Source organism: Arvicola amphibius, chromosome 5, assembly GCF_903992535.2.
Source record: "Arvicola amphibius chromosome 5, mArvAmp1.2, whole genome shotgun sequence".
Taxonomy (NCBI): domain Eukaryota; kingdom Metazoa; phylum Chordata; class Mammalia; order Rodentia; family Cricetidae; genus Arvicola; species Arvicola amphibius.
Window position 1 is genome coordinate 147,228,449 of NC_052051.1, and position 22,817 is coordinate 147,251,265.

The 22,817-nt window shown below is 46.7% G+C and overlaps 1 protein-coding gene across 8 annotated transcripts; it reads left to right on the plus strand.

Annotated features, from left to right (window-relative positions):
• The first annotated feature begins 1,570 nt into the window (after positions 1-1,570).
• Positions 1,571-21,830, plus strand: Mro (maestro). 8 transcript variants are annotated; one of them, XM_038330053.2, is made up of 7 exons: positions 1,572-2,017; positions 13,423-13,522; positions 15,441-15,587; positions 17,347-17,529; positions 20,468-20,623; positions 21,179-21,286; positions 21,577-21,830. In XM_038330053.2, the coding sequence occupies exons 2-7, from the start codon at positions 13,427-13,429 to the stop codon at positions 21,628-21,630; spliced, it is 744 nt and encodes a 247-aa protein (XP_038185981.1). In that variant the 5' UTR covers positions 1,572-2,017; positions 13,423-13,426; the 3' UTR covers positions 21,631-21,830. The 8 variants fall into 8 exon arrangements, with proteins under 8 accessions (XP_038185983.1, XP_038185981.1, XP_038185985.1 ...); XM_038330054.1 differs by having other exon boundaries at positions 1,573-2,017; positions 17,344-17,529; positions 21,226-21,286; positions 21,577-21,651; XM_038330050.2 differs by having other exon boundaries at positions 1,574-2,017; positions 17,344-17,529.
• The last annotated feature ends 987 nt before the right edge of the window (positions 21,831-22,817 follow it).

Here is a 22,817-nt window from a genome sequence, read left to right on the forward strand (position 1 = left end):
AGTCCCACCCATGTCCTTGTGACCACTGTGTATGGGTGCCAGGGCCAGACTACTGCTGGCTTTCTCGGGGCTTCCAGTAACCACTGCTAGTTTCAGCTCCGATTTCCCTGGTGGCTTTAAGCAGACAACGAAGCAATGTAGAGTAGTCTTCCCTCTGGCAAGAGAGGTGACATTATACTCTATCAAATGTCTTTAATTTGGATACAGGGTAACAGCAAAAAGAAGGGATTCTTAACAGGGTACCAGCTGGGGCTGGAGGCATGACTCAGTGGCAGAAGGCTTGCTAATCATAGGCGAGGACACTGTTCCTCTGTGTCTGAGTGCATGCAGGGGTGATTTCTTTTCTGGTCTGTAATACAGTCACAGTGCACACAGTCCAGGCTTCCCTTCACTGGCTTCCTCTGCCCCTGGTATAATTCTGTCCAGTACTAAATGTCCGGATTATGCTTTTAAAAATCTATTCCTAAACTCACAGATATCTCTGAACAGATTAAAGCTAATTTGGAAGACCTGAACTTGCAAATCCACAGGATTTCTGGTTTCATATAGACATACCTTGATTCCTGTGATTGCCTCCTAGGTTCAGGTGGGTGGGGGAGGAGGGGGCACCACTCTGCACCCCAGAGGTACCCCTCCCCCTGTGCCACCCACTCATCCCTCCACATCCCCGCTGTTTCTATCATTGCCCAATTGAAACTGCATCTCAAAGGTCAACTGTGGTATTCTCAAAGTCCAGTCCAGAGAGAGTTTTGTTTTATTTCCATTTTTCTTTACTCCGGACCATCGATTTCCTTTCTCTTCCTCTGATGTGCTTATGTGGTTTATATTTATCCCCCTATCTTAAACTGGTCCTTGGCATAGCAGCATCCCTGCTGGGACTCCAAGCCCTAGCATGGGCATGCCTGTGGTGTGGTTCTCACTCTGCCACTAACTGTATAAAAATGAGGAGAACAGGAGGTATTGTTCCCTTGGTTTGGTGTCAAAATTAAATAGAATAACTGAAGTAATATTTACTTTAAGGCTTAACATGAGGAAGTATTTGTGAACGTTACCTGTTAGCAAAACAGGCCCTCAAATCTGTGAAAACAGACTGCCTCCCTCTTACCCCTGCCCCTTTAAGGTTATTTTGCCCTCCTCATCCCACACAGGATCAGTCAATAAATATTTGTATCAATTTAGAGTCGTTCACGTGGTGGCAGAGTTCAGGGAAGGAGAAGCAACACCTAGGGAGGCTCTAGAAGGCTGCAGGAGCGGTCTAAGCCTTGTTGTTCAGTTTTTAACTAATAAATGATTTAAGTTGTTGAGTGTTTGCATCGCTCCTTTCCGGACATATGGCGTTTATTGACCAAGAGGCGGCATTAGCAGTTAAAATACTTGTTAGTGCGACAGTCAATTACAAGTTTGTAAGATTAAATTCTGCTCTAACTGGATTATGTTGGGAGAGGCGACCAGAGCCCTGGAAGCCGTGACTGAAAGAACAGCGCCATCTACTGGCGATATGGAGAAATGACGCTGGGCGGTGCGGGTCTTGGTTGGGGGTAAAAGTCCTCAGAATTGCCATTCTTTCTACAGAAACTGTGGGCGGGACTGGACAGGAGGAATTAAAAAGGGCGGGCACAGCAAGCAGCACGTAAGAGATGCTTCTGTAATGTAGAGGCGGAAAGAGCACAGCACCTTGGGCGAGCGACAACCTTGTGGGTGTCATCATTGGAGAGCAGTCCCCTCCGTGTCCGCCGCCCCCCACCCTCAAGCCTCACCACCTCGTACTCACGGATCCCCTCTCCTATTGGTTTCACTTTCCTATCCTCTGCTGGCTCCAAATTCCAAGACGACCCTTCTTCACCTTCTGGTTCCTCTATTTGTATGGAAGGAAAGTAGGGCTGGGAAAATCGCGCTGAGTCACCACATTTGGCGGCCAGTCCAGAACAGCTGGAACAGAGTGCCTCCTGAGGGGTCACAGGCCAGCCTCCACCCCTACAACAGCAAGTCCTCACGTGACAGCCACCCCAGGAGCCAGGTAAGGTGACCGCAGATGTCTCAACCCTCCCTGAGCAGATGTGCAGGTGCCCTGGTTCCCACATCCATCCTGGAATGTGCTCTAGCCGCTGGCGTTGGAGGGAACTGAATCCCAAGAATGTCGCTACCTACTGATGTTTCCTTTGGAAGATGGGAATGGATCGTAACACATCTGAAAGCCATTTATTATTTTTTTCTATTAAAAAACTATGCAAATCGGTCAGTAGCTGGGTTATAGAGCGCTGTACTTTAGCAGAGAGTTTTAGTGTAGGAAGGCCTGAGGGAAAACATGGAAGCTTCAGGCAGAAGTGTCTGCACCCTTGGTCAGCTCACAGGGAGTGTGTTGTCTAGGAGTTTTGAGGTTCTGATGGTGACTACATGCAGACTGTGAGCCAGCAGAGGTGCCGCATAGCTTTGGCCCCCACATCCTGATTGACACTGGGACAGAAGGGTTGCAAGTTCAAGGACAGTCAGGAAGTTAAAAAGCTAAAAAAAAAAAAAAAATAAAATAAAATTATTTTTTGTTTGTTTTTGAGAAAAAAGGAATAGGGGTTTCAGAATTTTGAATTCAGTTGCTGGTTGAGTTTGGATGAGCTATTTTGTAATATCCTAAGCCCCAGGGTTTTTCTTTTTTCTCTAAAAGGAAGCAAATGAAGCCTGCCTGTCAATAAAATGTGGAAATTAAATGAAATACAATAAGAATTCTTTTATTTGAGCTAGTGGGGCTGTATTTAGTTAATAAAGAAGTTGGTTAGAGACTCATGAAAGCTAATGCCGCCAATATGTCCCCCTAAGTACAAAGTTCCTACTAATTCAGGGTGTGGCCTTTTCTTTTAACATTGATCTACTAGCTGACTTTTTGAGTTGTTTTCTTATGCGGACCACACGTGTGGTCCATGCAATTCTTAGCTCTGATTTGTTTTACTCTAGCAAGAACTTAAACTTTCTAAGTTACCTGCAACATCATTTCAATTCAAAAAATCACTCCAGAAGGCACGATTTCCCTCAAACGTTGTCTGTCTGTACGCAGCAATATTTTAACCACTTCCCATCATGAAGTCGTCCTAGATCACCTAACTTAGCTTTCAGGGAGCGATTTCCTCTCCTTGTATACGCAAACGCTTTGAGGTGTTTGATCCCTTGCACACCAATAAATAATTAAGTAAACGAATTAATTTCACGGTTGCGGTAACAGGTGCAGCTGTGAACTGCTTCTTGGAAAGCATGCTCCCCGCATGGAGCAGTGTCACCCCTGCAGTGGGTGACAAAGTTCGCATGGGGCCCAGAGAATCACAGTTAAACTTCAGCTCGTGTCAAACAGATGGATTTAGGACTCCCCCGCACTTAAAGTGCTTGACCTAACTCCTCGCAAACAGAAGCTCTCCACTACCGTCAGTAGCTATCTATACCCTTATCACAGATAATGAGTTCTGAGTTCGAAGGGGAGTTTGAAATCCAGCAGTTTTCCCTATCATTTTATAGACCAGGAAGAAAAGACAACTGTTAACTGGGTCTTCATAAAATGCCTCGTGGCTTCAGTACGCGGACAGGTGTTCATCATGAAGCTAATGCTTGCCTCTCAGGGAGTTGTGCTGGTGAAGGAGTTGGAACAGTGCTGGAAAGGCTTCTAGTTCCCCATCCAGGGCTTTTCTGTATGACTAGACAGAACCACGACATGTTGATGACCTTGGGGGTAGTGAAAACCTTGACCCTGGGCATGGCGCACACTGGGGACATATCCGGAGGTGGTGGGCTGCATTAAGCCGTGTTTAAAAGGGATAAAACAAGTGTCAGCCAGACTCTTGTCTTTAGCTCGAGGTGTCTGGACCTCCTCCTCCTCGGACCCATGGCCCAGGTCTCACTACGCTCAATGGTAAAGCCTACCTCTAGTAGGCAATGGCTGTTTAGAGCCTATGGGAAGAGCAAAGTGACCAGGACTCTGTCCTGCATTCATTGGCAGTTTGTTTACCATGTTCCTTTCAGACAGCTTGTGTTGTCTCAGGTGGAGATAACTCTTGGGTTTTGATTGGGTGGGGTGTAAAGGTCACAGCTCCTGGAAGGAAGCCACTGGTACGGAGGGCGCTGCAGACACCAGGGCTTGTGCGATGCCTTTAACTCTGAGTTTGCTTTGCTTACTTATCTGTCTTTAGTTTTTGAGGCAAGGGGTTATTCTAGATTATTCTAGAGCCTAGACCTTTCTGGGACTCGTGACCTTTCTGCTTTTGCCATCTGAAAGCTTCGAGGGTAAGTGTGCTCCACTGCACCCTGTTTGCTGCTGCTGCTGCTGCTGCTGCTGCTGCTGCTGCTTCTTCTTCTTCTTCTTCTTCTTCTTCTTCTTCTTCTTCTTCTTCTTCTTCTTCTTCTTCTTCTTCTTCTTCTTCTTCTTCTTCTTTCTTCTTCTTCTCATTTGTTCTTATTTCATCTGTTTTGAGACAGAGTCTCTCCGTGTAGCCTGGCATGGTGCCCTGGAACTCACTATGTAGTCTAGCCTGGCCTTGAACTTGCCTTCCTCCTGCCTCTGTCTCCTGAGGGCTGGGATTACAGATGTCGTTTTGCTTTTTTTAAAAAATATTTATTTATTTATTATGTATACAATATATTGTCTGTGCATATGCCTGCAGGCCAGAAGAGGGCACCAAACCCCATTACAGATGGTTGTGAGCCACCATATGGTTGCTGGGAATTGAACTCAGGACCTTTGGAAGAACAGGCAATGCTCTTAACCTCTGAGCCATCTCTCCAGCCCTGTCGTTTTGCTTTTAAAGGAAATTTTAATAATGGCATTCTGCCTGGACAGGGTAACTCATACCATTAATCCCAGGATCAAGGAGACTGAGGCAAGGGGATCTCAAGTTTGAAGCTAGCTTGTACTACTTAGCTAGCTGAGATAGCTCGAGCTATATCTTGAGACTTGTTTTTTAAAAACAGAGGGTTGGGGCTATAGGCCAGTGGTAGAATTCTTTCTTGTCCAGCATGTACCAACCCCTGCACTTGGTCTCCAGTACTGGGAGGGGGGAAAAGCATCCTAGAATCTAAGATCACTGCATGTTAAGATCTTGCTTTTTTACTGGGCTACACCCTCAAGCCCCGGACTGATTTTAATTTTATCTTTACAGTTATCTTAGTTCATGTCTTTTGCTAATACCAAAACACCAGAGATGGGATAAGTAATAGATTTGGGCTCTTGGTTCTGGTTCACAATTAAAGGACCCCATCAGTGGATCGCTTTCTTGCTGACAGAGTCCTGAAGTATTGCGAAAACATCCCCGGTGAGAGATCAGCTCAACAAGATGGATTCTACAACAGACTCATCTTTGTGATAATATTAACCCATTGGTCCTTTGATCACATGAATGGTTTACTAGTGAGGGCAGAGGCTGGGTCGGCTCATAGTGAGCGTTAAATTTCAGTGTGAGTCTGGAGTGGCTAAGCCATGTTCAAACCATAGCAACTGTGAACTTCAATGTGCTGCACAAACACATGCTGCAATTCTTTACTTTCTACAAGGAATAACTTTCCCCTCTCTCAGAGCATGACCCAAGCCCTTCTGTGACTTCTGGAGTCTCTCCTGAGGTATGGCCTCTGTTCCAGGGAGCATGCCAATCTTGGGGTTAATTGTTAGTTCAGAGATTCGTGTACAGTAGTGTTTGTTTAGCGATACCAAGAGTCTCAGACAGAAAATGTGACACTTAGGCCCTTGGCTGGCTGCCTGAGATTCTGGCCCAGCAATTCTGAAGTGGGCCTGGGGTCTGACAAGCCCCAGAAATGCTGATGTGCAAGGCTCCCCTATCAGTGTGGAAACCACTTTTAAGCTTGAATTCAAGATCAAGACACGCTCTGGAAGGCGGTCTGCCTGCTGACAGGAGATTATGGCTCTGGTCTCATGGGGGGGAATCAGGAAATACTGGAGAGGGTGTTCTAGAACAAGGGGCAAGCTAGAGCAGCACCTGTGAGTGCGTCTCCATGCACAGGTGCTGTGTCTTCCAGGAGGGCCCACACAACTTTCCTTCACTTTGTCCTGCTGAGGAACATTCCATGACTTTGAATTCTAGTCCTGCCTGTAGGACCAAGGCTGCTGCTTGGTTTCTGAAGCTGGGGGAAGCCACCTTAGCTGGCTACCATCCTCTGTGTCCCAGTTGCTCTTGCAAAAAGAAGTTGTGCATAAGAAACAAGGAATAGCTTGTTTTCTTGCCCAGTGGAGAGTAGCCCAGTTATGCTTTATTTTGCCATGGGACACAGATGCCAACTACTCCACAATGAGGCTCATGGTCTCCTCAGTGTACGGGCCCCAGCCTATCAGATTAGTGCTTTTTCAAGTTACCAGTAACCTGTCTTCATCAGGGATCTGTTGACACTGACCCAAAGTGTCTTACCCAAGGATAAACAGGGTCTAGTCAAACAAAGTTGCCTGGAGAAAACCCCACAAACAACCACACATTTCTTTTGTTGTTTTCTGCTTGGCCTCAGTATGGGTCTGTAAGTGCTGCATTCTGCAGGGGACAGCCTTTCGATGCTGTGGTTTCTTTCTTGCAGGATGGTGGTTGTAAAGTGTGCCCCCCCCCCAGGTCAGTGGTAGCTCAGTACCACCTGGAAGTTGACTAGAAATACAGATTACTAGGCCACCTGCCTGCTCCAGTGCACAAAATCAGGAACTCTGAGGACTGGTCCTGGAATGTGTGTGTTTTAATAAGCTCCCCCAAGCAGTTCTGATGCATGCTCATGTGTGAGAACTGCTGGACAATGTGAAATCCTGTGTGTGTGTGTGTGTGTGTGTGTGTGTGTGTGTGTGGTGTGTGGTGTGTGTATGGTGTGTTGTGTGTGTATGTGTGGTGTGTGTGTGATTTGTGTGTGATTTGTGTGTGGTGTGTGCGTGGTGTGCATGCGTGTGTACGTGTGTGTACGTGTGTGTGTGTGTGTGCATGCACGCCTGCCTGCATATGAAGGTCAGAAGTTGACATTAGGGGTCTTCAGTTGCTTGCCTCCTTATATTTTGAGACAGGGCTTTTCATTAAACCTGGAACTCACAATTTGGTTAAACTGGTTAGCTAGCAAGCCCCAGGGAATCCTCTTTCTGCCTCCTGAATCCTGGGATGACAAGGGTGTTCTGCCATGCCTGGCTTTTCTGTGGGTGCTGGTATAACTAGAGGTTTCTCTCCTGCCCGTCAGTTCCTGAATAACTACTCTGAGGCTTAATATTAATTATAAACTACTTGGTTTATTAGCTCAGGCTCTTACAAATTAAGTCAACCCATTTCTATTAGTTTATATTTTAACTTGAGACTCGTGGCTTGTTACCTCACATTTTCCTTTCCCGGTGACTGCTGGTGGCAGCCTGAATCTGCCTTCTTTTTCTTTTTCTTTTTTTTTAAAATATTTTATTTATTTATTATGTATACAATATTCTGTCTGTATATATGCCTGCAGGCCAGAAGAGGGTGCCAGACCCCACTACAGATGGTTGTGAGCCACCATGTGGTTGCTGGGAATTGAACTCAGGACCTTTGGAAGAGCAGGCAATGCTCTTAACCTCTGAGCCATCTCTCCAGCCCTGCCTTCTTTTTCCATTTATCTTTTTGTTTTGTTTTGTGTTTTGATTTCCTTCCTGGCTCTATTCTGCCTGGCTATTAGCCAAGTCAGTGTCTTTATTAACCAATGGTGATAAAACATATTCACAGCAGACAGCAGGACACCCACATCATGCCAGATTCAAACGCGGCTCCTCATCTTGTGCAGCAAGCTCTTTCCTGACAGGGCCATCCCCTCATCTCCATTTTTTCTGATGTTTAATTGTAGTTCCCGTTGTAGGGATACAGGGAGATCTGTTGACCAGTGATAAAGGAGAAATGGGGCCCAGAGCCTAGGGTGTGAAGAGGTGTTTTTGAGAACTGCATGAATGAGTGTTGCGTGTCTATCTCTCCCACCCCTCTCACCCCCTAGCTCCTCAATGTCCTTCCAAAATCCATGCTCTCTTCTTTAATTATTATTGTTGCATGTATATACATGTATGTACACACATGTACAACCTACTGAGTCCACTTAGTATTGCTCATGGACATGCATCCAGGGCTGACACGTGTATTTGTGTTTTGGACATGGATTGGACAATCCAATAGTAGTGAGTCCCTGGAGGAAATAGCTTCTCCCTGATCAGAAGCATTGGGCACCGAAGCGATTACTTACATACATTGTTCTATTACTAAATAAAACTCAGGAGTCAGATATTGGGGTAAATACCTGATAGATCCAAAGAGCAACGAAGGAAGGATCAGCTGACCCTGACTCCCCACGTTTCCCCAGACTGAAAAAAAATTGCACATCTTTTTAAAGTCCTCCCAGCTACTTCCTATATCCCCATTTCTTGCTCCTCCAAAACCTCCACTGCTAATTCTGGTTAACCAACTGACTCTACTCTCTGATTCAAGATAAACTTTATTGGCAGTCTCGGAGTGTCAATGTGAACAAATATCCCACAACAGGGCACTGTGGTAGTTTGAATGTAATTGGCTCCCTATTCTCTTGGGGAGTGGTACTATTAGGAGGTGTGGCTTTGTTGGAGTGGGTGTGGCTTTGTTGGAGGAAGTGTGTCACTGCAGGGGGGTGGGCTTTGAGGTTTCCTATGTACAGGATACTGCCCAGTATCTCAGTCAACTTCCTGTTGCCTGTAAGATGGAGGACTCTCAGCTCCTCCAGCCTGCATGCCGCCATGCTCCCTGCCATGATGATAATAGACTGAACCTCTGAAGCTGTAAGCTGCATCCTCAATGAAAGGTCTTCCTTCATGGTATCCCTTGACAGCCATAGACACCATAACTAAGACAGGCACCGATCTGTAACTAGATGTGTTTTCGTGACTTCCTGTTGCCTTCTGACCAAGAAAGCATGCTCAAAAACAAAAAGACAGGGAAAACAAATCCCCACCTACCCCTATGTTCAACCCAATCTGCTTGGCCCGATGTGTTGCTGCTTAAGAGGGCTGGGATCTGTTGGGTGGGGATGTGTTCCAGTTTGCTCTGGGCCCCTTCACTTCAGGAAACTCCTCAGCCCCAGGAAAACGAAGGCAGGTAAATGTCTGGTCACCAGTCACTCCAGTTTAGTAATTGGCTATTAGATTGTATGGCTAACTTAAAAGAAAAAAACAGTTGATGCCAAGGCCACCTCCCCACCTCCAGAGATGATGCCAGCGTTGACCTGGGGCAGCCAGAGAACTGGGTTTTGGTTTTGATACATCCAGGGGTGAGAACTACCGGCAGACATTTGCCAGCCCTTTCTCCTGTCAGAACTGTAGTATGTTCCACAGCCAGTGGTCACTAAAGAAGGACTGTCCCTCACACCGTCTTCACACGGGTAGCTCAGAACACCTGGCTGAAACTGATAGCTGTGCATTCACTATCATAGTGCCAGTGCACAGCTATGCATCTGCTATCATAGTGCCAGTGCACAGCTGTGCATCCACTATCATAGTGCCAGTGCACAGCTATGCATCTGTTATCATAGTGCCAGTGCACAGCTATGATTCTAGAAGCCAGAGACTGGACGACTGCTGCAAGCTTGAGCTCAGCCAGGGTTACACAATGAAACCTTATCTCAAAAAAAACAAAGCAAAACAAAACAAAAAAAAGCCCACATATCAAACCAATGCCTCCAAATCCAATGACTTAAACTTAAGAATGTAAACTATTGAACACTTGAATTGTAACAAACTACCACTCTTGACCTTGAGTTTGGTGATGTGTTCAAAAGTTTGCTACAGCCGGGAGGTGGTGGCGCACGCCTTTAATCCCAGCACTCGGGAGGCAGAGGCAGGTAGATCTCTGAGTTCGAGGCCAGCCTGGTCTAAAAGAGCTAGTTCCAGGACAGGCTCTAGAAACTACAGGGAAACCCTGTCTAGAAAAAAGAAAAAGAAAAAAAAAATTTGCTACTTCCTCAAAAGAATTAAACATAAAATTACCTTACAATCTAGTAATTCCACTCTGGGTATATGCCCTGGAGTGGTGAAAGTACTTATACAAACGATTACTTGTACACCATTATTGACAGCAACATTTTCTCTTATGGTAGTCATGTGGAAACAAAGCAGTTGCCTTCAAGAGATGAATGGGTAAGCAAGTAGGAGTCTCTCCGTGCAATGGAGTGTTACAACCCTAAGAAATGAATGAAGTGCTCATATATGAATGTGCCTTTTGAAAAAGCCAAACCAATTTCATGCTCTGCAAAACAAATGGCTTAGTAAAGCCACCAAGATGGAAGGTGGATTCATGGTTGCTAGGGGCTGGGGAGAGAGGGGTTGGAGTAGGACGATGATCATTTAATGGGTACAGGGTCTTTTGGGGGGTATTGTTAAAGCTAGTGAATTGTGTCTTACATGGATTTCAGTTCAATTTAAAGAGTCCAACTGTGCACTTTTATCTGTAAAATGTGCTAAAAAGCAAAGCTAGAGTCCTCCACAGTGGCCTTTTGGCCTTGTTCCCTTGTCTTTGGCCATTCCCAAATTCTTTTAATAATTTTTCCAAACATGTTGACTAGGTTTGCAACCCAGCATGCCATATATTTCCATCCCCTGGCTCACCTGTGCTCTGCAGGAGGCCTCTGCCAACAGTTCCCGCCCACAGTCTTCTCCCAAAAGCTATTACTGTCACCTTTAACTGACATCCTCACTGCTCAAACCACAGTTGGCGTGTGCTAGGGATCGGAAGTGAAATGCCATTTCAAGGCTCGTGTGTTGGAAACCTTGTCCTCAAAGGCAGCAGTGCTCAGAGGTGGGGCTTTGAGGCTTTGATCCCACTGGGCGGGCTCTGATCCCATCCACGGATCAATGCATTCATCCACTGATAGGAACTCAGGAGGTCAGGCCCGATTGAAGGGACTAGATCACCAGATCTAGATCACTAGATCACCCATGATTGCTGAATCTCATCCCCAGTCTCTCCCCATCTTTCTCCTTGTTTACTCTGAAGTAAACAGCCCGCTCTACCACATGCTTTCCTGCCATGATAGTCAATTCTGCTTTGCTGGCTCCTGGCCCACGGCAGCGGAGCCAGCCTTCCCGGGTGGACAACATTGAAACTGTGAGCCAACACCGCCATTCGCTCTTGAACACGCTCGGCTCGGGTACTTTGTCATAGTGATAGGGAACTGACTGACATCGTGTCTCGTGGATGGGAAGCGGACTCTGCCGTTCCTGCCCAGACCCACTGAATTAGAACCCGTACCTGGTGAGAGTCCCGCAAGCCTGGTGCCATTCACTTTCTGGTAGCAGCCACACACAAAGGGTTTGTCAGAAACCCTTTGTCTCGTCTCTTGCTCCGTTGGCCTTCCCTCTTGCCACCAAGCTGATTTGCCCCATAGTTGCTGCTGATTCCATCACTGATAGCAAAACAAGTGTTTCCAAGCTTTTATTAGAGAACAGGGACCAGCCACTCTGCAAGAACCTTCTAGGCTTCCCGTACCAGATTCAGACTACTGGGGCACGAGGCCCTGTGGACTGAGGAACTACCTGTTGTCAGCTCAGGAGCCCATGGCAATCAGAGGCAGGCAGGCATGACAATGGGGCAGTAGCTTAGAGCTTATATACGGAGACAAAACCCATAGGGCAGAGAGAGGCACACTGGGAATGGCACAGGCTTTTACAAACTCAAAGCCCACTACCAGTGACACACCTCCTTCAGGGCCACACCTAATTCTTCCCAAGCAGTTCCACCAACTGGGGACCAAACTTTCAAATATATGAGCCCATGACAGCTATTCTCATTCAAACCACCACCACCATTGTGTGTGTGTGTGTGTGTGTGTGTGTGTGTGTCTGTGTGTGTGCATATAAAACCACTATATATATAAATGGTGGTTTTGAATGAATACACATCCTCTTCATTCTGTTCCTTAGAGAACCCCGACTAAAACAAATTATGGTAGTGGGAACTGGGTTGGGGAAACAGAACTGTAAGGCTGAGCTCTAGTGAGCTTAGTGGTCGCCAGTGAATCCTCTAGCAGGCTTAGAGAATCAGTGAAAGGGAGTCTTCACCTGGACGGATGCTACGGTCACTAACGACTCCTCACCTAGTATGGAGATCCCTGGAAGTCCCTGGTGTGCATGAATTAAAGAACTTACCAACTGTGTGCGATGATCCCGGTTCACCTACTGTGAGAGGTGTGGATTTGGTGACTCTGCGGATAAAGCCTTTGAGCAGTTCCGGAAAAATAACAGGACATAACAATGGTGGTTATTTTAACATCTTTGGAAGAATTTATAAAAGAAAACAACTGAGCTTCATAATAAACTTACCTGCTCCAGATGCACAGAAACAACCTAAAGGTCACTAAGTGTGCCCTGAACGAGAAGCTTTTCTCCTGCAGCCTTAAGAGCTCACGTTACAGAAAACCGAACCAAGCCTTCAGTATACAGTCAGCTGAGAACCTGGTAGTTACTTGGTCTTTGAGGCTGATGCTTCAACAGTAAGAGTCCCACAATAGCTGTCTCTCATGGAGGACAGCACCATGGAAGGGGCACCACAAAAAGCAATCACTCGGTCTACAAAGCAGGGTGTCCCCAAAGGCTCAATCTGGTGCCCCTGGTCCCTAGTCCATGGTGCAAACCTGGGAATGCTGGCTCTGCTGTTAGCGTAAGTATCAGCAACAGTAGCAACAGTGCAGATTAACTCATTCCCAAGCAGGAAAGCTAAGAGGACAAAAAAAGCAAGTTTATCTTCCTTTCTGACATCCCTTTTCATCTGGGTTGCTACCAGGAGGTATCAACTACAATCAGGGCAGGCCTTCCCACGCCAGTCAAGGCAATCAGGATCCCTATTCAAGGGCTTCTAATTTGTGCCATGTTGACCCTAAAACCAACCATAATACCTGGCATGAATGGAACCCTGCGTTCCATCCCGACCACCAGATGAACCAAGAATGGTAGCCCACACCTATAATGCCAGTGCTCAGGAAGTAGAGGCAGGGAAATCAGAAATTCAAGGTCATCCTCATTTCCAAAGCTGGTCTAAGGTCACCACGGGCTTCCCTAAAAAGTGCCATCAGCGTTTGGGGGGATCTTTAAGAAACACAAAATTTCAACCACTTCTTACTTTAACTTTTGAGGCTTCTGTGAGTGGGCACCAAGAATCTGACTTTTATTTCTTGAAGAGCTGTGATACAGGGAGCCTATAGGATGGAGGACTAGGGACCTGAGGAGTGACCCCCGGGAGCTTTAAGTTGCTGTTCCTCTTGTTCTGTCTTGAAAGCTTCTGACCTTGCGCTGTGACTCCTAACTTGTCACCAAGGCAAAGGCTCCCACTGTTTGTGTCCTTCCACAGCAGGGCACATTCCATGCCCCCAGACTGTTTGGCACTGACACTTCATACACGTGTTTGTGAGTCATAACGGTGATTTTGTTCATTTTTTTCCCTTTCCTTTTAGCTTCATGGAACAGACACAGAGAGTCCTGAGCCGGACCCCTCCTGTCCCTGCTTCCCAACCCAGGAAGAGAAGGACATTGGTGCGATCTTTCTTTTCCAAGGTCAGACACCCGTGTCCCTTCTCACCACGATGTCGCCACCGTGTAAGCTGTGCACCTGCTTGCTCTGTGCTAGAACTGCTTTGCCTGGGCTCCTTCTGGGAGCCGTGGAATGACTTCTTTCAACAGGGATAGAGGGTACTTATGAGAAGTTGAAATGAGAAGGATTCAGCTTGCTGCTAACTCAAAACTTTAAAAGAAAAAAAGGAACTGTAATAAATGCTCAGAAATAGCGATGCTGAAAAGTTATAAGGTCTTCTACACAGTGCTGAGCAAACAGCCTGATCTGGACCTGGACCCTGCATCCATTCCTGCTTCCTTCCTGAGGATGGGGCTAACTTTGTCTCTCTCTCTCTCTCTCTCTCTCTCTCTCTCTCTCTCTCTCTCTCTCCCTTCCTCCCCCCCATTCTGGTATGAATGCAGGGGCTTTCTTGTCATGGTGTACATGTGGAGGTCAGAGGGCGATCTTGAATCTTGGATGTCTGTCCTCACCTTCCACCTCTTTTGAGGCCAGGCCTCTCTTTTTGTTGCTACCACATAGCTGTCATCTCACGCACCTTGGGATTCTCCTTCTCCCATCTTGCCATAGGAAACTTGGATTATAGACAGGCGCTATGGTGCCTGGCTTTACCTGGGGCTCAATCTCAGGTCTTTATGGTGGCATGGAAAGTGTCTTACCCATCATCTCCCTGGTCCCTAGTTGGGAGCTTTTATTGTCTGGGGTCTGATTCTAATGTGGGCTGCCTAGTTCTGTGCCCCAAGGAACAGCCTTCTTGTCATTGGTGTTCATCTGTTCTCTAGGGGCGCGGGGGGGGGGGCAGCTCATCTGATCATGAGAAAGGTAGCCTATATCTTGACCTATCTTCTATAGAATATCTATATCTATATCATATCTCTTGCCTTACAGTTACTTAGTGTTTAGTTTTAGAAGTATAGAATTTTGCGTAGAAGCACAGTGCTTCCCCATGGTGGTGTTTTTGCTTTTTCTGCTTCATCTAATGAATTCAGATGTTGGGACAACCTCCAAATGTCCTGAAATGTTTACATATGTGTAATTGATATTTGCTGAGATGTTGCCAACTGAGTCACATGCTAGTGAGGGGTTGAGGATGGTGACTATTGAGAAAGGTCTCTCAGGATTTATCATATTGCTGGATGGAGAGGCAGGGACATCAGCCCTACTGCAGAAGAATCAAGACAGAATCGGAAGAGAAGAATTGGAGACAGCAGGTATCATGCAAACATGTCATTCATTTTATTTAGTTAAAAGGACAGCAGAAGGATGAGAAGGACTTGGAGGAGGAAGAGGGTCAGAGTACTTTTCAGAGAAGAGAAATAACAGCATAGCACACACTGGGAAAGGGACCTGTGTCTCAAGGACAGCCACCTTTCCTCTTAGCCTCTGTCACACACTTTACTACTGTGTGCCTCCCCAGTGACACACACACACACACACACACACAGGTGGGCACACGTGTTTATAGTTTAGAAGAAACAGGCAAAATAGCATTTTCTTTAGAGAGAGATGTTTGGAGTTGAGTTCAGAGTATGAGTCTGAGCCCTTTTGGATTGATTCTCTCTCTCTCTCTCTCTCTCTCTCTCTCTCTCTCTCTCTCTCTCTCTCTCTCTCTCTCTCTCTCTCTCTCTCTCTCTCTGTGTGTGTGTGTGTGTGTGTGTAGCATGCCAGATGTCTTCTTCATTACGCTCAGCTCGCACTAGACTGGAGCTCACTGGTTTGGCTAGGCTGCCGGGCCAGGGAACTTCCGAGTTCTTTCTTTGTCTGTTTTTCCCAGTGCTGAGATTCTAGGCTGCTACCCCCAGCGTCTTATGAGGGTGATCTTCATGTGTATCGAGTAAGCACTTTACCGACTGGACCATCTTCCCAGCCTCTGAATTAACACACTTTTGACCCACCACCCAGGTCTATTGGAAACTAAGGTTGCGGAAGCAGGAACCTTTGAAGAATGTGTTTTTCATCTTGGCAGAAAGAGCCCGGGATCCTAATGCTAAAAAGCGCCATCTGGCCATGAGAGGTCTGGGCACCTTGGCCCATGAAGCCCCTGACAAGGTAGGGGAGGTGGAGTCGAGACAGCCTTCCTAAGACTCTGAGCCCTCAAGGCTTGGAGCCCCCACAGCTGGGGCAGGTGCCCATGGATTGCTAACACTGTAACAACTCACACAGACCTAGCAGTAAACAGTGCTATCTGTGTTGGGGGCCTGAGTATGAGCTGGATCTGTAGCTCAGGATCTTGCAAACCACTGTTGGCTAGACTGTGGCTTCCAGAAGCTCAGGGTACTTTTCCAAGAATGGCTTTTTGCAGAACTGGCTCTTCCAATAGTAGAACTGAGGTTTTTCTTCCCTTGCTGGCTGTCTGCTGGGGGCCACCCCCCTTTACCCAGGATCCACACTCTCAAAACATGCTAACCTGTCTCTTCAAGGTGTCTCTCACTCCTGTCTGCTCTATGGGGGTCTTGCATAATGTAGCTTAGCAACCAGGAGAGACATCTGGTGACTTTTGTCACTTCAGGCTAGAGGCAAGCCACCAGTTCTTTTTACTCAGGAGGGCAATTACGTAAGGGTGTGACTCACTCAAGGTCGTCCCAAGCTGGCACACCTCAGCTCAGCTCAGCTCTGTCAGCCTTGGGAAATGAGCTACAGAAGGACTGAACAGGTTCATGCTGTTCTCCTTGAGAGTCTAAATGATTGTCTCAGAATGTTTGTTTAGTGAAAACCACTCTCATACCCTGTCCTTAGCACCTGTCCACAGGGAAACCATCTTATGTCCTCTCCTTTACAGAGACACCCAGCTCTCTGAAGGGCCCTAGAATACTCTTGTCCACCCTCTCTGCTCTTGAAGTACTTCACCAGCTCCATGACCCAGAGGTCTTATTCCTGTTTGTCCTTTCTGTTCTTCGAAGACCTAGGAGGGCTCTTGGGCTGGATTACTAGAAACATTTGTATTTGGACAAGGGTTGGTAGCAGATTCAGAAGAAAGTGTGAGCGTGTTGCATATATACATGCACACACGTGGACAGGCATGAACAGAGAGAGAACTGCTTGTGAGGAAGGAGGGGAGCAGCAAGAAGGGTGGGGGAAGGGAGTGTTATAAGGAGCAGGGTCCCTTGTTTATCCCTGCTGCCCAGCTAGCTTAGGCCCCGAAATAACCACACAGAAACTGTATTAATTTAAACACTGCCTGGCCCATTAGCTCTAACTTCTTATTGGCTAATTCTTACATCTTAATTTAACCATCTCCATTAATCTGTGTATCACCACGTGACTGTGGCTTACTGGCAAGATTCTAACCAGCGATTGTCTCAGGCAGAAGATCCATTGTATCTATCACTCTGCCCTTCTCCCCAGCATCCAGTTCTGTCTTCTCTGCCTAAATTCTGCCCTATCAGGCCCAAAGCAGTTTCTTTATTCATTAACCAATGAAAGCAACACATGAACAGAGGAACCTCCTACACCAAGGGAGGACGAGGAGGGTGTATGTGTGGGGTGAACATGACTGAACAATGATATATATGTTAAAAAGTCATAATGAAACCCTATATTCCTTTTTACATTAACAAAGAATATTAATTTAAAGAAGAAGGGAAAGACAGCCAGGGCCTCTCAGTCCCAACTTGGGGCTACTGGAAGATTAGGGATGGAGTTGCTTTTTAATTTGAATAGTGTATATGTGTATGTGGGGGGGGATGTGTGTGAGAGGTGTGTGTATAAGTGTATGTGAGTGTGTGAGTATGTGTGTGTGGATGTGTGTGAGAGAATATGAGTGTGTGTTTGAGTGTGTGACACTAATGCTTTCCAACCTCTATAGCAGGTGAGAAAGTACAAGAAAGTTTTTCTTGCTCTCCTGGTGCACGGGCTGTATGACCCCGTGAGTTCTGAGGTTATCCATGAGAGCATGAAGACTCTGACCATCATGCTGGGCAAGATCCAGGGCCAAGGGCTGGGCTCCTTCTTCGTAGATATCACTCTTCAGACCAGGACTCTATTGGATGATGTAAGTGAGAAGGGTAAGCATAAAATCTTGGGCTATGAAATTGTCCTGGGTTAGAAATGAGGATCCCAAGCCGTGTGGTGGTATTTCCTTTAACCCCAGCAGAGGCAGAGGCAAGCTGAGCAGAGGCCGATCTCTGTGAGTTTGAGCTTTGCCTGGTCTACATAGTGAGTTTCAGGGCAGCCAGGACTACATAAAAAAACAAAACAAAACAACAACAACAAAAAACCTGTCTCAAAAAACAAAAGGAAAATGAGAACCTCGGATAGTATGTTTCTTAAGAACAAGGTGTGCATCACTCACAATTTATGAATCAATTGTATTGAGAGGAGTTATGGGTGGGGTTATGGAGAACATAAGACATGCAGAACCCAGTCACTCCCTTCTGAGGAACTTTCATGTCAATAGGGAAGTGAACATGCGTAGTAGTGATGGCAACAGTGTTGATGATGGTGATGCCAGCCGGTGCTCAGTACTCCCTTCTACAGCGATGATGGTGATGCCAGCCGGTGCTCAGTACTCCCTTCTACAGCGATGATGGTGATGCCAGCCGGTGCTCAGTACTCCCTTCCTACAGTGATGATGGTGATGCCAGCCGGTGCTCAGTACTCCCTTCTTTGCAACAAGTTAGCATTTAGTGAGCCCTTCCTGTGTGTCATTCACAGTGCCAGGCGGTTGCCATGGATACTTATGCAGTCCTTACAACAATCCTCTTCGGTGGGTGTGACAGTGATCTTTTTTTATAAAATGAGAAAATTGAGGCACAGAAAGATCAGGACCTGCACACAGTTCACTGAGGCAGCACACGCCCTGAATGCAGCCGACTGACTGCAACCACTGCCCTGCTAGCCCTCAGATAAAATGTGCCAACCAGGAAGGGCTCAGGAGCAACCTGTGGTCTCAAGTGAAGACTCTTGCATGGCCAAAATGCAGGCTGACAGCCTGCTACTGTCTCTCTATCAAAGACAGCTGTCAGACATCCCTCAGACCTTTACTTAGCACAACCCAAAGCAACTTCCACCTGTTCCTGTCTCCTACTCCAGAGCTAAACAAGAGAAAAGAGTCAAGGAACTCACAGAGCTCAGAACCTACATCGGAGTTACTGCCACGCTTGTCAATGCTCATCTTTCCTCCAAAAGAAGAAATGTTAGTATATCATTGGAGATGGCCCATGCTGGCCCGGAGCCCAGTATATAGCCCAGGCTGGCCTTGATTCCATGGCAGTCCTCTTGTCTCAGGTCCTGAGTACTGAGATTACAGGCAGGAGCCCTGTCTAGATGTTTGCTGTTGAACGTAAACCTATCTTGTCTGAGAAGGGGGTCGGAAGATGTGTATATTACCATCCTAGGATGTGAGCACAAGTCTTGAGGATGTAGCCTTAAATCCTTCTGGTGCTGTCTAAACTTCAGTTGATTTTTATTCAACTACTTTGTCTTTTCCTTTCTTTTCTTGTAATATTTACATATCTATTATGTATACAGTGTTCTGCCTGCATGTACATATGCATGCCAGAAGAGGGTGCCAGACCTCATAGTGTGAGCCACCATGTGGTTGCTGGGAATTGAACTCAGGACCTCTGGAAGAGCAGCCAGTATTCTTAACCTCTGAGCCATCTCTTCAGCCCCTCACCTACTTTTTAAACCCAGTTTACATGCCATTTTTTGGAGCAGAATCCTTGGTCATGTAGATAAGGAAGGAAAATCTTCTCATAGCACTACCTATGGGCAGAATCTAGGCGAGAGTTACACTGTCAATATGGCCTGCTTCATGCTGTGTTTGTCGGGACACATACCCCCACTAGACGATTGTCACACTCTTGGGAGACAGGTACCTGGCTTATACATTCCTGTATATAGGTATCAGGGGACTATGGGGCAAGTTCTCACTGAATTTTGTTTAAACATACTTATACACTGGATAGAGTGATAAACAGAATGCCACCCAAGGGAATTTACATGAGTCACATATGCTAAAATATATTTTTGGATATTTCACAAAATGATCAGTGCTGTCTCAGTCTTTGTGACCCAGTTCTAGATGATGTTTCTTTCCCTTTGGAGAGGGCCACCCCCATTCTCTCTGGTTTCTCCGGAGCTTGGACAGAACCGTGAACTGCTAACAGAAAAATCCATGTACCAGCAGGGTGGTGGTGGCATACATCTTTGTTCCCAGCACTTGAGAGGCAGAGGCAGGTGAGACTCTGTGAGTTCAAGGCCAGCCAGATCTACAGAGCAAATTCCATAACAGCTAGGACTGTTACACAGAGAAACCTTGTCTTGATAAACCAAAACCAAACCAAAACAAAATAAAACAAAAATCTGTGTACCAAGTAAGGAGGAGACTGGGCGCCTGCATTGGCTGCCTATCTCATGGTATGAACATGAACACATCCTGACAGTCTCTGAGCCTTGACATCCTTGCCTGAGAAGGCAGATGTGTGGAGCAAACAGTTTATGTAGGAGAGAAGAAGCTGATGGGCTCCCAAGGAAGCGCTAACTGATGAGAGTAGAGGCAGGGAGAGCTGCGAGGGTGTTGGGGGAAGAAACAAGATCTTTATTCCCTTGATCGGCAGGAGAGACTCAGACAGTAGGGAGAGGAGATGTGGCTGAAATGATGGGAGAGAGGAAGAGGGAGACAGGAAGAGAAAAAGAGGAAGGGAAAGGAGGGAGACCCGGGACAGGGAGGAAAGGGGAAAGGAGAAAAAGAAATGAGAAATGAAAGGAGGAAATTTTTAGCTAACAGCATGGAAGCAGCTCCTAGATAGACTGAAAGGAAACCCAAGGCGCCTACCACCGCTGGCGTTTGTCCCCTGATGTAAGAAGGCACAGGGTCTTGAGTACGATGCCCCCCTTCTGTGCAACTCAGAGCCATGGCGTGGTCTGTTCTGATGGAGCCTGTTGACGGTGACCGGCTTTTTGTTGTTGTTGATGGAAACCCACAGGAGAACGACGGTGTGCGGTACTCGGCCTTTGTTCTGTTTGGGCAATTGGCTGCATTTGCTGGGCGGAAATGGAAGAAATTTTTCACTGACCAGGTTAACCAGACACAAGATTCCCTCCTGACCCATTTACAGGACAAAAGCCCTCAGGTTGCCAAGGTGAGACAACCAATCTTTGCTCATTTTGTAAAATCTTTGCTGTCCATGGAGGGGGTGGTGGCCTCTCTGCTAAGTGGAGAAGCCAGGCCCTGGAGTTGCCGCCAGTTAGAATGACCTGTGAGGGTATCTATGTAAAGCAAAGGGGCCTCCAGGGTGCAACCCCCTACTTCTGCTTTGATCTGTCTCTGCCCAATCCAACACCTGCTGGTGCTAGCAAGATAGGGAAGGCCAAGCCCCCAAGGATGATATGCAGAGAGTTCTACAAACTCATCTTGGGGGAGGGGAGGAAGAGAGAGTGTGGATGAGTGTAATTGTGAGCTGGGCTGTGCATATGGCAGAGCGGTGTCCTCTCTGTGTGCCACAGAATGAGCCATGGCCATTCCACGAACAGAAATCCTTCAAGTTTCAAGCTCACAAATGACCTGAAAATTACGTTCCCAGCCTTGGTGGCTCTGACCTGAGATTGGCTACAGTCCTTTGGATCACCTTCCTTGCCCGGAACTCTAGAATTCTCTAATAGTTTAGGCACTTGGATGGCAATGTTATTTCCCTCAGGCTTGCAAAACGACTGTGCGAGCCTGTGTTCCGTATCTGAAACCCAGGAAAGAGCAGCGTTTCCAGAGTGAAGAAGATCAGCGAAACCCCAGACTTTCCAGGCAGCTGGTGAGTGGGCCAGGGCGGAGAGAGTTCTTTTGGGAGTCCCTCCCCTTCAGGCACTTAACACCCGAAGTGGCCCAGTGCAACAAGAAGTTGCCTCCTCCGACCTCAAACAGCTCAGGCTGGTATGGCAGTTGCAAAGGATCCATAACACTTTGTAAAGGGCAGGATTCCTGGAAGATGATACAGTGTTACCATTCGCTCAGTTCTAGTCCTTGGCTGCTTCCACTTCTGCGGCTTCTCCTGGTGTCCTGCCCGCAACCTCCCTCACATGTACCTTTTCTAATTTCTTCCAGAGCCATTATCATCCTGAGGTCCTGCTGTTCTTCTATGCCAATAAAATCCTCTAAGTCCAGAGCGGCAGAGAAAATGGCTCAATGTGAGTGCCTTGCTCCGGGCATCCCATTCCCTCTGCTCTCATTGTTGTACCTCTTTGACTCTGCTCATATGATAGTAACAGAAGAGAGGACGTCAGAGAGCTACTGAGGGAAAAAAACAATCTCCAGGAAGTGTATCTCTGCACTCAAAGTAAAATTCTACATTACTTTCACAGATCTCATTTCTTCCCTATACAAACAAATTTGTTTAGAGGTACATTCTTCCTTTTCTAAATCTGTGTGTGTGTGTGTGTGTGTGTGTGTGTGTGCGCGCGCGCGTGCATAAATGCGCGTGATTGTGGAGGTGAGGACAACCTCAAATACTGTTCCTCAGGTATCATCCACCTTTCCACTGAAACAGGGCCCTCAAACAGCCTGAGGCTTGCAGATTAGGCTAGCCTTGATGGCTGGTAAGCCCCTATTATAACTACACTCTGGTGAACCAGCTTTTTTTTTTAATTCTCTCATATATTATGTTGCTCATATATTATATCTCAACCATACTTTCCCCTTCATCCATTCTTCTCAGTCCTTCCCCCACCTCCTCTCTTCCCAAGATCCACTACTCCTCTGTTGAGAGAGAGAGAGAGAGAGAGAGAGAGAGAGAGAGAGAGAGAGAGAAAGAGAGAGAGAGAGAGAATATGCAGGCCTCCCAGGGATTTCAACCACACACAGCTTAACAAGTAAACCCAGGCACAAAATCTCTCATATCAAGACTGGATGAGGCAACACAGTTGTAGGAAAAGGGTCCCAAAAGCCACAGGGGTTGAGAACACAGCCCACAGAATCAATCAAGCAGGGCTCATAGGGCTCACAGACACTGAAGCTGCAAACACAGATCCTATGGGTCTGAGACAGGTCCTCTGCATATATGTTATGGTCGTGTAGCTTAGTGTTCTTGTGGGACGCTCAACAGTGGGAATGGGGGGTGGTGTGTGGGCATCTCTGACTCTTTTTCCAGCTCTCTTTTTTTATTTTTTTTAATAAGGGTTCTGGGTTCAAATTTAGGCCCTTGTAACAACTGGGCCATCTCCCTGGCCCAATAAATGCACACTTCCTTAAAGAAATTTAATATGCATGGTGTTCCAAAACATCTTTCTCGGCTCTTCTCTGTCAGGTGTAACATACATTTCTAATATGTAACTTCTGAGGCTTGGGAG